Source organism: Saccostrea echinata, unplaced genomic scaffold (assembly GCF_033153115.1).
Source record: "Saccostrea echinata isolate AGI-Se365-2 ecotype Australia unplaced genomic scaffold, CSIRO_AGI_Sech_v1 ptg000029l, whole genome shotgun sequence".
NCBI lineage: Eukaryota > Metazoa > Mollusca > Bivalvia > Ostreida > Ostreidae > Saccostrea > Saccostrea echinata.
The window spans coordinates 39632377-39650523 of record NW_026889778.1 but is presented as its reverse complement, the minus strand read 5'-3'; the positions used below and the strand labels follow the sequence as shown (position 1 = coordinate 39650523).

Below are 18147 nucleotides of genomic sequence, written 5' to 3'. Positions count from 1 at the left end.
CTGGTTTAAATCATGAAGGTCTAAAATAATAAACAATTGATAAAAGATAATAATAGAAGGAAACATGACCCACAATCCAAGTGAAGATTAGAGACATTTTCCCCCAGTATCTGTTAGAAAATTGCCAATTTGTTAAAAAAAAAAACAAAAACAAAACAAAAATATAAATAAATAGTTCACAAATACACGTAAATAGATTTTATTGACATTAAGAAAGTGTAAAATACTAGTCTAAGAGACAAAATTCATTGACAAGCAATCTTGTTTTGCATTAAAAAATATTGCCATGACAGCTCATTACAAGTTTAACCAAATGCATAAAAAATATTTACATTACACATGTACTTTGCTTATAAAGTTGTGGAAAACTATGACATTCAAAACACCATAACACTGACAGGGGGTCAAAAGGTTAAGGTATGCATTTTATTTTGAGGTTACAAATGCTGAACGCCATGGAATTGCAAAGTCATAAGTGAATATCAAAATTCACGCTCACATTAAACAGTAGCTGTTGCAATGGCTCTTCCATTAATTGTAACTTACCAGAAGGATAATACAAGGATTTTGAAATATATATCACATTTGCAGTCAAGGCAATGAGTTAAAATATGTAAATATAAGCATTGAATCATTATTTTTTAAAAGATAGTCTAATAACTGTAACGGTGTGTGCAAACAAATTTTCATAACGCGTTAATTTTTTGCACACAATGTTGCAGTTATGAGACTTTATTACATTTTCAACAGTGAAATACTGTAATTTATTTACTGAATAAAAGTGATATTCTGACATAGTGTGAAAGGATATCAAAATGGTATTCTCACAGTGTGAGAATATCAGAAGTGCGGCAAAACTTACAATTTTCCTTCCCTTCATGATTTTTTTTTTTTTTTAAATCCCTGGTCTGGTATAAGATAGAGTTAATGAGCCATCCTGACAAAGACTAATAGTTATACTTCCAAAGTTTTTCCAAATATGTCATTAAAATCTGTTTATGTTAACAACCTTTTCCAATCTCACAATCACTTAGCTATGATGTCTCAACCACTCAACTATGACATCACAGCCTATGACACCCTGTCACAAAAAGACAGAGGCAAAGGGAAAATCTAAGAAAATGTAACAAACAGAAAATTCAATGTTTTGTAGATGAATATGGAATTAAGTACATTTCTCTTTTCTGCTTGAACTTTCAATAATTAAGGTGTGACAATCTCGGCTATACATATATAATTAGCGTCTCTCAAATAGTGACCTAGATTCTCATTGGTTGCCAGATTAGCTCAACAATACTGAAATTTACACAGCTTTCATTAACAGGTGAAATACACATGGGATAAAAATGGGTCACACATCAACGAGTGACGCAAGAAACCATTACATCGCTTCTTACAATAAAGAGGTGTGGGTTTATGTCATCTCATCATTTGTTAACAAAAATCTAAAGTTGTTAATGTTATTCATTTCTTAACCAATGAGAATGTAGGTCACCATTTGAGAGACGCTAATTATGTATAGCCAAGAATGTCACACCTTACTGAAAGTTCAAGCAGAAAAGGGAATTGTACTATTTCATTCATGAGACAGGATTTTTTTTTATATTTTCACTCATGCCTCGCACTCATGAAAATATAAAAACATATTCATCTACAAAACACTGAACATCCTCTATATATCTTTCAAAAATTAATGATTCAATGCATAAACGAATACCAGTATTATATAATAATCTTCATCTTCTCAAGGGGCACAGTCTCGATCTGTACCCAAAAATCCCAGGACAACTATAAATCATCTGAGGGTGCATTCAAGAGCATAGCGGCCATAGCCTGTATGTAATGCTATGATATTGAATGTTAAGCTAGCCTAGCTGTTACATAGGGAGAGCTAGCATAAATAATTGATGCCAAGTACCAAATCCAAGATGGCAGGTCTTTAGTTACCACTTAAAACAGCAGCACACAAAATTTTAACAAAAAGGGGGGTTATTTTCTACATCTTAGCAAATTAAATGTAAATTTACATATATATTTTCTCTTGAAATAAACTTTTTGTTCAAAAAATAAGTTTTAACTGATGATTTTTATCCGAAATCTAACACTTAGCAGCTAGGCTAGCTGTCTGTTCAAAAGAGATAGATATCTACAACCTACCTAGCTGCTAGGTTGGCCACTTCAATCTTGAACGCAGCCCTGATTTTACATATATAATCATTTATTTTGAGAGAATGCACCATCATTACACATTCCAGGTACATGCATTTATGCATTCACACATTGCTACTTTTAAGGAAGCTCTTAAACCTCATGAAAAATGTTTTAGACTCTACGAAAATTGTATCATAGAAAGTTGTTTGTATGAGTTTAATATCTGGTTCATTTTAAACATAGGGTACTTAATTGCCATAAAAAGTTCAAAGACAATGCAGTATTAGTGAACTGATATTATTGAACAGATGCATACTTAGGGAAAATACATGGAAATAATATTTTCAATTACTTCATCTTGGTCTAAAATAATGAAAAGAATACTTCAACCATTTAAAATTGTGTCATTTACTGTAAATCAATTTATGTTTATTTTGTATCACATCATAGGTTAATTAGATCACTCTAACTGAATAAGACAACCATAGAATTAGAACTCTTCAATGAGCAGTGCTTAGAGCTTCCTTAATTGTTCTGTACACTTTGAACCATCAAGAATAAATTTAAAGGATTCCATGCAACAAGACCTGGAAAAATACTTCCAGAGATCAAGAACTTGGAAAGATCCAGATATTGAGTATTAAATAAATAGGGGAAAGAAACACTGTTCATATTTTAAAATATTTTTTTTTATGTCATAATCATGAACATTAAATATTTAAAAGAGAATAAGAAAAATTATCAGTGCAAGCATCTACTTTTAGTTTTACTAAGTCATTAATGTTTAATAGCTTCATAAAATATAGCTAACAATATTCAGCAATATCTATAAGCTTTTTCAAATACTATCTTTATATCCATTCAGTTTTAAGAGATACATGTGAAATGACAGTCACCAAAAACCCACCAATACACTCACTTCAATACCAAATTTTTACTTGAATGTTTAAACTACGACACTGATCTTATTAGATGGTCAGGAGTGCATGGGGCATTAAAATCTCCTTTTTTTAACACATTTTAATTTTTTAAAAACAAGTTTAGCATCACTTAATAGTGTCTCATTATACATACACTCAAACTCACTTACATTGAACTCCCTTTATTTGGAAAAATCGGTTACTTTCAAATGGATTTTGTTTCCTCTAAAAAACTGGTACAGTTTCTTTGTAATAAATACTCATTTAGATTGAAATCAGTTAAATTGAAAAACTCTTTTAATTTGAAGTCATTTTGGCTTTACGGTGACCTACTTTTCAGTTGACGTTTTTCAAGGACCCAATTTGCAGCAACTTACAAAGTTATATGAATCAGAGGCCTTAAAATGTCCAAAATATGCCTCTTAAATGCCTTGAAATTGAATGCCTGCAAAGTCAAAAAGTAGGTCACTGTGACCTACTTTATAATACATATGTTTTATGGCCCCAAGATGCATCATCTTACAAGATTTAATGATTCTAAACCTTTCAGTATTCAAATTAATGACCTTAAATGTTTTGAAAAGGATTAGCCATAAAATTCAAAAAGTAGGTCAAGGTGACCTACTTTTTAGTTGACATACTCCAAGGACCCAAGATGCATCAACTGACAAAGTTTAATGATCATAGGCCTTAAATCTTTCAAAATATGCATCTAAATCATTTTGAAAAAGAATGGCTACAAAATTATAAAAGTAGGTCACTGTGACTTACTTTTGAGTCAACATGATATGAGGTCCTTAGATGCATCAACTAACAAGATTTGATGATCCTAGTCCTTACAGTAAGTAAAATATCAACATTTTAATAGAATGTAATTTTTGGTCAACTTTGAAGTGACCTTGAGACCACGCCCTTTGCTCCAGGGTGATTTCCCATGCAAATTTTAATCTTCAACATATCCTCATCCTTTTGTGTAAGTTTGGTGATAATCTGCTTGAGAAGATTTTTTAGCAACCAGTACTTTTGGTTCTATTTACCTAATTATCTCTCCTTATTTAAGTGTCACAACCCTAGTTTTAGTAAAAATTATATTATAAAATTAGCTCTTTGAGTATTTGGCTCAGAAGAGCTAAAAAGAAGTAAAAATTACAGACTTCTTTGAAAAAGAGAAATATAAGTATTATTTCTAAAACACTGCATGGAATGTTATAATGTAAAAAATAATGAATTCTTGCACATATATTTTTTAAACTTAATATCCAGATTTTATACATAACTCCTGGCACATGGATATAATGAAATTTGGTTAATTTGAAATAAATCTCAAGGACCCCTAAATTTCAGTGTAAATGAGTTTGACTGTATTTCAAAACAAGTGAAAATTCTCATAAAATGAGTAATTTTTTGAAAGAAGTGCACACATTATATATACTTATATACTTCCAAACATAATCATATTTTAAAACTCTCATCAGCCAATCAATCAGAACTTGAATAAGTCATTAAAAATTCAGTTTTCCTCCAGTTAAGCAAATAATATATATATATATATTAATTGTAAATTGATAATATTTTAAAGAAACATCAAGGCACTTCATTGTCAGATCTAAACTGAAATTCAGACAGAGCTAGGTCCTGAAAGTGTTAATCTGCATATATACAAAAAACATACACATTTGAGTGATGGATAAATATTTTTACTTGATTGATATGAAAAGGCACTAAAATACTTACATGATTACTACCTCTCTGAAAGAAAGAGTGTGCTGTAACAATAACTATCTCCAGTTTCATCTTGCCTTATGGACTTACAAGTATAAAAGTGTCTTTAGCTCAATGGAGCTATTCATTTACCAGGTGAATTACATGTATATATTTACATTTGCAAATGTTTTCCCTTATATAACACTATTGAAAGCAACGCGTATCTATATCCGTATAAACACGGGTTCCTCGCGTCATAAACATTCGAAGTAACTTCTCAGTGACGTCATAAAGGATTGACACGCAATAAATGAATCAAATACCTGCCGTTGAGTTTGAAAAATAAAACATTTCACGCATTAAAGATTATAACCAGGCAAATATAAAATATGAATAAGTCACAAATGTAAATATAAGTAATAATGTATCATTTTTAAACATCTATCGGGATATAAATACGGGTTGGTACGAGATCAAATTTACCATAAAGCCCTTTGGGCTTTATGGAATTTGATCTCGTGACCAACCCGTATTTATATCCCGATAGATGTTTAAAAATGATACATTATTTCTTACAGACCCTGAAACGTGCTACTACCCCACACGCACGCTGCACGAACGGTACACGCTCGCTACACGGTTTGCACGAAACGCTGCACGGTTAACACGAAATGCTACACGGTTTGCACGAAATGCTACACGATTTACACGAAACGCTTTGCACGAAAGATTACCGAGATCTTACTTCTGTTCATGGCTAAATATAACTGGCACTTGTTTCAGTAAGTAGACCATTGGGAAAAAATTATTATAGAAACAAATGCCCGTTCTAAGAAAAAAAAAAGGATATCCATGTCTCCAGCGGGACCAGATACATGTTATTCATTAACTGCACTTTAATTAGAATGGTAAATATATCGCTTCATTACAGAATAAAACTTTGACTTATCATTAAAATGTAATATGGTAGAGAAGCCGGGGGAATAGGTATTGTAATGCGTTAGTTCACCATTTTAAGGCATAATTGTGTCAAATAAAAACAATATACCCAACACCTTGTAAAATCTTTGATTTCAAATCCCGTCTAGACAAAAAAAAATGTAATCAATAGTCGCGGCTCTTAACAATACATTCAATATACATGAATACATGTCCAGTGTCCTAAAAACTAAAAAAAAAATATGCCCTAGAACTGCTTGATTAATAAAACAACTAATATATAATTAATCCGGATTTTTTTCTTTATATTTTATTATTCACGAATACACTGGCAAATTAATTCACTGTTTACAGAGAATCGGATAAATTTAAGAAATAAAATCCACGCGTATTTATTTTTACCCATTAAATACTAATAAAACTATTAAATTTCACGAATTAAAAATCAATCGTTATTGTCGGGTGTCATCTTAGCCATGATTGACAAGAGATAATACATGTACATGTAGCAGAAGAAGTTTTCAGTTCCCAGCATGCGGAGCCCGTGATCGCTGTTGTAAATGACCTTGATCACAGTCGTAAGAAGAGTGTCGGAAGTGTAAAGATACATTTTTAAGGGGTGCATCAGGCGCACCTCGAAAAAAAAACCCAATATTTTCTTTAAAAAGAAAATTACCTATAAAAACATGTTAATAACAAAAACTCAAAAGTTTGTGTTTTCATTTGAACACACCCCCTCCCCAAGAAATATTTGACCTTGTATTTTCCGATGCATGTGAATTATGATTCATTTATAAGACAATTATTAATCAACCAATTTTATGCATAAAAAGACTTTAAATGACTCATCGTTTAAAAATTATTTGTACCACAATCTTGTAATATAAGAAAATTATGTTCGTTTAAAAAAAAAAAAAAATTAATTGTGCTCCCCGGTCTAGAATTTTCATACTTCACATTTATAGCAACGCACTAAACTTAGTGTTTTATATTTCACGCCTGCCTTATCTATTTATTATTTTGCATTAATCACCCATATGTTTTTGTAATATCTATATACCACAACTGTAAAATGGTGAAGAGATTCAAAAAAATGAATGCAAGGACAAGACCGGATTATTAATTATTTTTTTTAAAACAATGTTCAGTATTGCTCCCTTTAAAAAATGTATTGAATCAAATACCTTAAAATTGATATAATTAATTACTTTGAAAATATTTTCTTTCCTTCTTTATTTAAATAAAAAAAAGAAAGAAAATCAAACAAATATGTAATACATTACCGAATAATTTTATTTTGTTGTTTCCGTAGTTTTTTTTCTCCTTAAAATACCACCGGTATAATATATTCGAATAATATTAGTTACAAACAACACAGAATTACATGTTCATCCACCAATAGCCATATTTAAAATAAAATGAGTTCCGAATGAATCCTACACGTTTCTCACACGATTCTTGCACGAAAGTCGCACGTTTCTCACACGGTTCTTACACGAAAGTCACACGTTTCTCACACGCTTCTCGCACGCTCGCTACACAGTTTGCACGAAACGCTTTGGAGCTTACACGAAACGCTGCACGGTTTACACGAAACGCTGCACGGTTTGCACGAAACGCTACACGGTTTGCACGAAACGAAAAGCGCACGAAAGTCACACGCTTTTTTGGGGTAGTAGCACGTTTCAGGGTCTGTAAATGGTTCAGGTTTGTCTGCAATAGCCAGTTCATTCATATAACTGAATGTCTGCAGAGTGCAAAATTTTTAATTTTCACTTGTCCTGATATTCTTTTCCACTTGGAAAATCTGGACCTATTTCCTATAGAGAAGGGTAGGCATTTTTTTCCTCACAAGGTTTCACAGTAGGGTTATGAATGAGACCACAACTGGGGTAAAATTTTGCAATTTACAAAGCTTCCTGTCAATTTCATATGAAAATATTCCCATGGGATTGTATATATGACTCAAGTTTGTTCAAACTAGATATCATTGAGATGGTGGCCATCTCAAAGGGCCCCGCTTTCAGCAAACAAGAGGCCCAAGGGCCTTAACGGTCACCTGAGTATAATACAACAATTTAGAGGATCCATAGAGTATAAAATAAACTGATAGATGAAGCTTTGTTGCCCAAAAGCAAGAGAAACAGGATGATCAGAATCAATGAAATAATTAGTCTAGTATTCAGTAACAACTCATACATTAAATTCTAATTTATCCCCCATTTAGCACTATCACCATGCAGACTATTAACAAACTAATAGTTCCTCTGTACTACTTTTAACCCCACATCGCAACCTGTCACATTGGCCTCTCTTGGTCTTTGAAGAACATTTAATAAGTTATTTTTGTCTCTTTTTTATCTATTTATTATTTACAAGTCTATCTGGTCATGAGCCCATGAATAGGACCAGAACACTTTACCAAATGGTCCTGATGTTCAAAAATCTGGTAAAAATATCCTTGCTTATTAAAACTTTAATTCTGTTTGTCTTCAATATGCCAAGGAGCAGAGAAGATTTTCAAAGAAATAATGCATTTTCACTACAGATTTAACACACCCCTACCCTAACACCCATGTCCCCGGGTCATGAAATTCATAAATTTGGTAAAGGTACCCTCATCATCATCATAACTATGCATTTAGTTGAAGATTTTCAAAGAATTAACACATTTTCATTTTATAGACAAATATACCCCCCCCCCCAAAAAAAAAAATTTAAAATTTTGTAAGAAGCTCAATTGTTCATCATAACTATGCACTTTATTTATTTGCTCAACACTAAGGAGCAGACAGGATTATTTAACAGAACTAATGCATTTTCACTATATTATCGATAGAGACCAGGGCTCTCACACCACTTTTTGGGACTGGGGCCGGGGCCGTAAAAATTGGGAAAATTAGCGACCTTTTGGGTAATTTTGGGAAAATCATAACTAGACATTATACATTAAATTCATGATATATTGAGTTTCTGGTGGTTGTTATCAACTAAATTTCTGTTTTGTAATGCAGATAACTATGAATTACAAATTTAGTAACTATATATCTTAATAAAATGTTCTTCAATATTTGGGGAAGTGACAGATTGGGAAAATTAACACATTCAATTGGGAAAAAGGTGCCTTTTTGAATTGGGAATGGGGCCTTTGAACGGCCCCAAATATAGAGAATCGAGAGCTCTGGAGACCCATCCTTACACCAGACATCTGACTTAGAGGCTATGATTCATGAAGAAGCACTCTTGTTCATCATAACTACACTCTTAGTTTACTTTATAACCAGGAGCAGAAAAGAAGATTTTCAAAGAATTAATGCATTTTCACTATATAATCAATAGAGCCCCCCCCCCCTCCCCAACCCTGGGGCCATGAATTTCACAATTTTAGAAAAAGCATCCTTGTGCATCAAAACCATGCGCTTAGTTTGTTTAAATAATACCCAGTAGCAGAGAAGAAGATTTTCAAAGAATAAATGCATTTTCACTATATAATCAATAGAGCCCCGCCCTAACACCAGAACCCCTGACCCAGGGGCCATGAATTTCACAATTTTGGAAAAGGCATCATTGCTTGTCATAACCATGCACTTAGTTTGTTTAAATAATACCCAGGAGAAGAGAAGAAGATTTTCAAAGAAATAATACATTTTCACTATATAATCAATAGAGCCCCGCCCTAACACCAGAACCCCTGACCCTGGGGCCATGAATTTCACAATTTTGGAAAAGGCATCATTGCTTGTCATAATCATGCACTTAGTTTGTTTAAATAATATCCAGAAGCAGAGAAGAAGACTTTCAAAGAAATAATGCATTTTCACTATATAATCAATAGAGCCCCGCCCTAACACCAGAACCCCTGACCCTGCGGCCATGAATTTCACAATTTTGGAAAAAGCAATCATTGCTTGTCATAATCATGCACTTAGTTTGTTTAAATAACATCCAGGATTAGAGAAGAAGATTTTCAAAGAATTCATGCTTTTTCACTATATAATCAATAGAAACACCCCCCCCCCCCCAACCCCAGACCCAGGGGCCATGAATTTCACAATTTTGAAAGAGGCATCATTGCTTGTCATAACCATGCACTTAGTTTGTTTAAATAATACCCAGGAGCAGAGAAGAAGATTTTCAAAGAAATAATGCATTTTCACTATATAATCAATAGAGCCCCACCCTAGCACCAGAACCCCTGACCCTGGGGCCATGAATTTCACAATTTTGGAAGAGGCATCATTGCTTGTCATAACCATGCACTTAGTTTGTTTAAATAATACCCAGGAGCAGAGAAGAAGATTTTCAAAGAAATAATGCATTTTCACTATATAATCAATAGAGCCCCACCCTAGCACCAGAACCCCTGACCCTGGGGCCATGAATTTCACAATTTTGGAAAAGGCATCATTGCTTGTCATAACCATGCACTTAGTTTGTTTAAATAATACCCAGGAACAGAGAAGAAGATTTTCAAAGAGTTCATGCTTTTTCACTATATAATCAATAGAGCCCCGCCCTAACACAGAACCCCTGACCCTGGGGCCATGTATTTCACAATTTTGGAAAAGGCATCATTGCTTGTCATAATCATGCACTTAGTTTGTTTAAATAATACCCAGGAGCAGAGAAGAAGATTTTCAAAGAGTTCATGCTTTTTCACCATATAATCAATAGAGCCCCGCCCTAACACCAGAACCCCTGACCCAGGGGCCATGAATTTCACAATTTTGGAAAAGGCATCATTGCTTGTTATAACCATGCACTTAGTTTGTTTAAATAATATCCAGGAGCAGAGAAGAAAATTTTCAAAGAATTCATGCTTTTTCACTATATAATCAATAGACCCCCCCACCCCCCCCCACCCCGCCCTAACACCAGAACCCCTGACCCAGGGGCCATGAATTTCACAATTTTGGAAAAGGCATCATTGCTTGTCATAACCATGCACTTAGTTTGTTTAAATAATATCCAGGAGTACAGAAGAAGATTTTCAAAGAAATAATGCATTTTCACTATATAATCAATAGAGCCCCACCCTAGCACCAGAACCCCTGACCCTGGGGCCATGAATTTCACAATTTAGGTAGAGGGTCCAATGCTTATTAGAATCATGCCAACAATTTGACTGCTTGATGTCCAGGAGTAAAGAAGAAGATTTTTAAAGATTGCATCAATTTTGGTGGTTTTAGCCCCACCCCTGGGGCCCCAGGGGGGCAGGGACCATGAAATTCACAATTTTTGTTCCCCTTCACCCATAGATGCTATATGCCAAATTTGGTTGAAATTGGTTGAGCGGTTTTAGAGAAGAAGCTGAAAATGTTCAAAAGTTAACGCACGACGGACGACGCACGACGACAGACAAAAACGGATAACAATAGGTCACCTGAGTGACTCAGGTGACCTAAAAACAGGAAAATGTAAGGTAGCCTATTCTTGACCCTTGACCCTTGACCTAGAAACTTTGTTCAAGGTCACTGCACATCCATTGCCCAGTGGCACTCTGTTAGTGAAGTATGAGCCACATTGGACCAAGGGGAGAGAAGATATGCTCCAGACAAGGATTTTTCATGTAATTCTGCTATGACCTTAACCTTTGACCTAGAAACAAGGTCACTGCACATCCTTTACGCAAAGACAGTCTGTGGGTGAAGTATGAGCCAGATTGGGCCAAGGAGAGAGAAGATATGCTCCGGACAAGAGATCTTGGAAGGACAGATACATGGAAAGACGGATGGACGGACGGACAGACGGATCACTATAGGGCGCCCGCAGAGGGGGGCCCTAACTATGACCCTGGTGAAGGGTGAGGACCAGAATAGGGGTTTAAGGTTCATGCATACATAAATAGGAAAATTCCATGAAAATCCTCTTCTACAGAACAAGGTTGTATCTATAGTCCATAAATATGCAAGCAGCCATAGTGCAGATGCAAGACTGTACAAATGTGGACCCTTGAACCCTGGATCGCCACATTAATTGATTCAAATCTCTGTAAAGGATTATATTCAAGTATTCTCTAAAAATCTTTTCCTACAGAACAACAAAGAACATATTAGGCTATGATAAAAAATTCCTAGATTAATTCTCATCCCTGCCTGCCCCAATTTTTTTTTTCACCACCTCAATTCATATTGGAATTAGTATTCAACTGACTATTCAACTTTCATTCTAGATGCCCTTAGATGTCAGTGTAATTTTGAAGCTGATAAGATTGTGTTTGTTGTAATATTTAGTAAACTAGGATCACTGGTTGTTATATTAAATGGAACTCGGCCTGCAATGACTTTTATTCACTCTGTACTAACTGATGAGGTCAACAAAAATATCTGTACAATGAAAATAATAAAAACTAAATATAAAACTAGAACTGTCCAAAAGGGACAAATCCCCCCCGCTGGGTTTTTCAGAGAAGGTACCAAATCACTAATGTTTTCTAGATGTGAGAGGTGTTCATAATTTGCTTAAACATTTAGAGTGAAAATTTAATTACTCATTATATTTTTTTTTAATGAATGAAACTAAGGAGCAGCCTAATAAAACATCAATACCAGTAATTACAGTGTTTTTTATTCCATTGAAAAAATAGTTTGCAACTATCTGTCATCTTTGTGAGACATGACACTCTGCAAATTGATTGTTGAAAAAAAATATCATAATTAATTATACAAAATCAAATTGATCTCAATACCTTTATATCAAACTCATTTTAAAAATAAAAGGCTGGTTCCAGTAACTATGTATTTTGACAGACATAAATTACAATTAAGAGACTTAGACAACATATATCTTTATTTCTTTCTGCCCAATTCCCAGGAGATATAGATAAGACCTGCTTGATCAGAGATGCCCTAACAGCTTCCCACACTGAACTCATTAATTAATCTTTAACTGGATGCATGTCCACTCATTACTCCCAAGGGACAAATGGATTTACACTATCTGCTGTGTAATGTAAAAACTGTTTTTAATACTTTGTGATCTTTTTTTAGTTCTAATGAGTAGTTTTACGCTGTAGTTCACATTTTTGTACAAATGTTCTAGATTCTCTGTTTCAAATCTTAGACATGAACCTGAAATGACTAAGTCAATAAAAATGGAAAAAAAACACCTGTAAAATGCAGAAAAATTATCAAATAATGTTGAAAATACCAGGTGCACATCTTCATATGGTAAATAAGAAGTGTACAAATTTTCATACAAATCTATGCAATAGTCTCTGGGAACAGATCTGGACAAAACCACATAATAAAAATGAAAAAAACACCTGTAAAATGCAAAAAAATTATCCAATCATGATGAAAATACCAGGTGCACACCTTCATATGGCAAAGAATAAGTGTACAAATTTTCAGACAAATCCTTGCAACCGTTTCCAAGAAATGGTCCGGACAACATCTCGTCTACAGACAGAAGGACAGACGGACAGAGAGACGGACAAGCTGATTCCAATATACCCCCCCTAAACTTCGTTTGCGGGGGGTATAATAAAAACTACCCAACACAATTTTTCAAACAATTTGAAAGGGAATCAAGGAATTTTTTTTACTGTGGCCTAAAGAGCTGAATTGATATCCAAGCATCCACGCCCTTATCTTTCAGATTTAAGTTTTCTTTCAAATTGAAGCTGAACATGACTCGTAAAAGGAAAAGAATTATCCTTGTCCGCCACATTTCACTTCGATCGCCTGATTTGTTCAAGCCCCCTTAACAAGCCTTGTACCTCTTCATAGATTGATTGAAGTATTTCGCTATACAGATCTCACCTGTGTAGATGTGTCTTGAAATGCCATTGCTACTAGGTTGGGTAAAATTTTCAAATGTTCGCAACTATACAACATCAGGAGAAAAAGTAATTTTATTAATTGCACAAGGGTCAATGACAACATTGAATCAAGCACAACAAAAATAGATTACAAAACTCTCCTCAACAAGTATTATCTATAAGTGAAGGCAATGTCTTGAATGTCATGGTAGTGGACATATCTAGATGTAACAAGCATGCAATTTGGTTTGGAGAGGATTTATAGTTTCTTAGGAATGTTCTAAAATCTTAAAATTGTTTCAATTATCTTGAAAATATAGGTCAAGTCATCCAGATAAGTCAGATCTAGCATCCAAAGCAAGACTGAAAGTGTGCATCCCTAGTTGCATCATCCAAGCAACCTTGGTCCAGGTAGGGTTTATAATTACTTGGGAATGGACTTACTACGAAAAGTAGGTCAGATTGAGCATCTGAAGCAAGTCTGGTAGTCTGCATCCCTAAATGCATTTTCCATGCAACATAGGTTCAAGTAGGGCTTATAGCTACTTGGGAATGGACCTGATCCAAAATGTAGGTCAGATCCAGCATCTAAAGCAAGTCTGTTAGTGTGCATTCCCTACATGCATCATCCATGCAATTCTGGTCACCAAAGGGGTTTTAAGTTATTAGGGAAGGAATCTGCTCCAAAACTTGAACCTGGTCACTCAACTGGAAAATAAAGGTCATATCCAGGATCTGAAGCATCTATGGTAATGTGAATTCCTAGATGCATCATCTATGCAAGTATGGTCCAGGCAGGGCTAATATTTACTTGGGAATGGACCTGCTTAAAAAAAATGTTAAACCTATTCAGTCATTCAGAAAATGTAATTAAGATCCAGCATCCAAGTCTGGTAAAGGGCAAGTCTGGTAAAGTGCATCCAGGTAGGGCTTATAATTACTTGGGATGGAGTTGCCCCAAAAACTTTAACCTGGTCATTCATCTGGAAAATGTAGGTCAGATCCAGTATCTGAAGCATGTCTAATACTATACATCCCCAGATGCATCATCAATGCAAGTTTGGTCACTAAAGGCCTCAAAAACTTTAACCTGGTTACTCACCTGGAAAATATAGGTCAAATCCAGCATTTAAAGCAGTCTGGTACTTGTGTGCATCCCTAGATGCATCATCCATGCAAGTTTGGTCCAGATACAGTACCAATCAGACCCAACCTGACAGAAAGCAGACCCAGAGCAGTCCCAGGGACTGACTTCTGGGACTGCTTAGCAGTTGCAGACCCAGAGCAGTCCCACAGCATCAAACAGTAGTCCCAGAGCAGTCCCACAGCGGTCCCAGAGAGCAATCCCAGTGGGTGGGGTTAATTAATTTAAGGGGCAGAGCAATTCCCGATATTTTCAAACGTTTATTTTTTAAATAATTTTATTATATAGTAAATGTATTATATTCAGCATGTACGATATTTGGCGGAAATTGATTTTTAAACAAGTTAGCAAAGATTTGATTTAGGGCATTTCCTTATGTTCTTATTTAAATCTACATGTGCAAGACATTAAGCATTGTACTTGAATTAGCGGAAGTTGCCTTCCACGAAAGGCGCTAAAATGAATACACAGCTAAATGTAATATTTTTACAGTAACTTCTTTATAAGTTAAAAAGTAATTCATAAATAAATCCATGAATAATTGTTTATATTGTTTAAGTGACAGAAGAATGGTAGAATAATCTTATTTCATGGACATTTAATTAATAATTACGTTTTATTTTAAAGGTGGTAAAAACATAGCATTGAATGTTCTTATTTTAGCATGATATTAGCTTTTTCAATTAAAAAATATCCCAGTACAGCACATCACTATGAATATCTAACTATGATGACATGTTCGTGTTTTTTTTTTTAAATGATGCAAACTTTGAATACATAATCTAACAGCAATAATTAATTAATTAAATTATTTTGCTTCAAAAACCTGTATTAACATTAAATTCACAGGGAAAAAGATCATTTCCTAACTTCCATTTTCTTTTTTCACATCCATAACAAATTTAATTTTTCTGATTAATTATAGACCCCAATGGTAACGGCTCCTAAAGACCTTTTACATGTTTACACATCTGCAAAAATATACCATTTTTCTTCAGTAACTATCCCTACTAATTAAAACTTTATGAGAAATCCCTGTTATCTTTTTTTTTAATTTTAACAACCTCTCTGCTGAAAGTAAACAAAACTACAATAGGGAACCTGCAAGTTTGGAATACACAAGGGGTGTGGCTATTTCGTTTCTCAATACCATTTTCATGCATGAGTGAACAAAGCAGTCCCAGAAAGCAGTCCTCGGGACTGCTGGGACTGCTATTTGCTATCTAGAGCAGTCCCAAAGCGGTCCCACAGCAGTCCCACTTTTTGAGAGAGCAGTCCCAGAGCAGTCCCCGGGTCTGCTATCTGGGACTGCTTGGGTGTCAGGTTGGCTATGGTTGGTACTGTAGGGGTTACATAGTTACTTTGGAATGGACTTGCCCATAAAACTTTAACCCAGACCCCAACTGTAGTATACCAATAGCTCATCTCAACTTCGTCAAGGTGAGCTAAAAATGTAAACACTAAGAAAACATAGGGAATACTAGATGCCAGCTATGTATTTCAGGTGTGCAAGCAGGTGTAATGAATGTGAAGGGTATATATACCATGTGCTGATATTTGAGATAGGAAAAGTAATATGGCATGTGCAGGGCTCGACATTAACGTTTGTCCGCTTGTCCGGTACCAGTGAAAAAAAAATTACGAACAAGTGAATATTGCTGGGTGCTTGTCCGATTGGACAAGTGCATTTAAATGTAAAGAAGTCTCAAAATAATAAAAAGAATGACTGTCGAACGTTAACGGTACTGAAGTTCAAAGACGGAAGTAGTATGTTCCTAATACCAAACTTAGATTCCGATATGGATCGCTATGTAGTTGAGTTCACACTTGATCGGGATCGAAGTTTACTAATTGCATACTACTGCAAAGGCATGGAATTTATGAAGTTTGGATTCTGTTTGATGTTGACAGTCCCATTTATGTTGTTGTTAGGACAGAAAGTCTAGATAAAATTTTGTGTTATGTGTTGGTTGTATTTATCAATAACATCATGAATCAATCAAGCACATGTAATGGAATTCAATTTAGTTTTCAAGTTGACAGTATTAGATCTTTATTGAAATTCTTTCGGACAAGTGAAGTTGAAGTTCAGATAAGTAAATGTCTTGGTCACTTGTCCGAATGGACAAGTAGGGAAAAAAGTTAATGTCGAGCCCTGATGTGGCTATTTACGAGTTGTGTTCAGCTTTAAGAACAGCTAAGGAGAGAGTACTATCTTCAAATATTTGGAATAAATAATAGGAATTTTTCTAAGTCCAAAGGGCATAACTCAGTCAAAAATTGCTCAATCGTACCCAAAACATATCTTGACCTAGACATTTTTATGATAAATCCGTATACCAAATTTCATTTCAGTATGTGCAACCTCTGCTAAGAAAATGAACGAAGACTGCAAATAATTGGAATTTTTCTAAGTCCAAGGGGCATAACTCTGTCAAATACTGCTCGATTGTACCCAAAACAGAACTTGACCTAGATATTTTTATGATAAATCTGTACACCAAATTTCATTTCAGTATGTGCAACCTCTGCAAAGATAATGAACGGAAATTGCAAATAATTGGAATATTTCTAAGTCCAAGGGGCATAACTCTGTCAAAAATTGTTCGATTGTACCTAATACAGAACTTGACCTAGATATTCTTATGATCAATCTGTATACCAAATTTCATTTCAGTATGTGCAACCTCTGTGAAGAAAATGAACGGAAACTGTTGGTGGACCAAAAGACCGACAGACAGCAGCAAAGCAATATGCCCTCCCTTCTTCGAAGGGGGGCATAATAAAAAAATTTAAAAATTGCATTATGGGTCAATTTCAAAGAAAAATATGAACTCAAGTCAGTATAAAACAATGTCACATATAAACAATGATCAACTAGTAAAAACAGAATTTAAAAACTGAGAAAAAACACTGTATCAAGTGCTGAAGGGATGTCACTATAATCATTTTAAATGTAAATATGAGTTAATTAATGATCAGTATTTGCATTTCACTGTATCATATATCAAATGAATGTATCAAGTGTTGAAGGGATGTCACTTTAATCATTCTAAATGTAAATATGTGTTAATTAATGATCAATATTTGCATTTCACTGTATCATATATCAAATGAATGTATGAATTTTCACAATACACCTCTGCATGCTAAAATAAATTCCCGGAATGTGATATATTGTTCATAATTAACATGACTGTGATATGTCGTGATTGAAAATTGCTCTTAATTATAAACTTACTCCGTTTTTACAGTCTCCTCTACCTCTTCTGCACTGAGCTTCCTCTGTACACCAAAAACATGATGTTAAACCTCCAACACACTGGCTACAGCTGTGAACAAAATTTTTGCATTTTCATCTATTCCGAAGAATAAAAATAAAACTTTAATACAAGAGGCCCATGGGCCACATTGCTCACCTGAGCACATTGGCTAAGAAAAAGCACAAATCAGCTCAGTATTGAAGTTTAAATGGGGGGGGGGGGGGGAGGACTTGAACTTTTAAATATCTGAGAATGCTTCCATAT

At 34.5% G+C, this 18147-nt stretch overlaps 1 protein-coding gene across 1 annotated transcript in view; it reads right to left on the bottom strand.

Moving 5' to 3' along the window:
* The window catches only part of LOC133195298 (plexin-A4-like), a 169035-nt gene that overhangs the window by 62072 nt on the left and 88816 nt on the right, over positions 1-18147 (bottom strand). The window contains exon 8 of the mRNA XM_061331149.1: positions 17862-17952. Coding sequence (XP_061187133.1) covers positions 17862-17952 — 91 coding nt within the window. The remainder of the gene's footprint in view (positions 1-17861; positions 17953-18147) is intronic.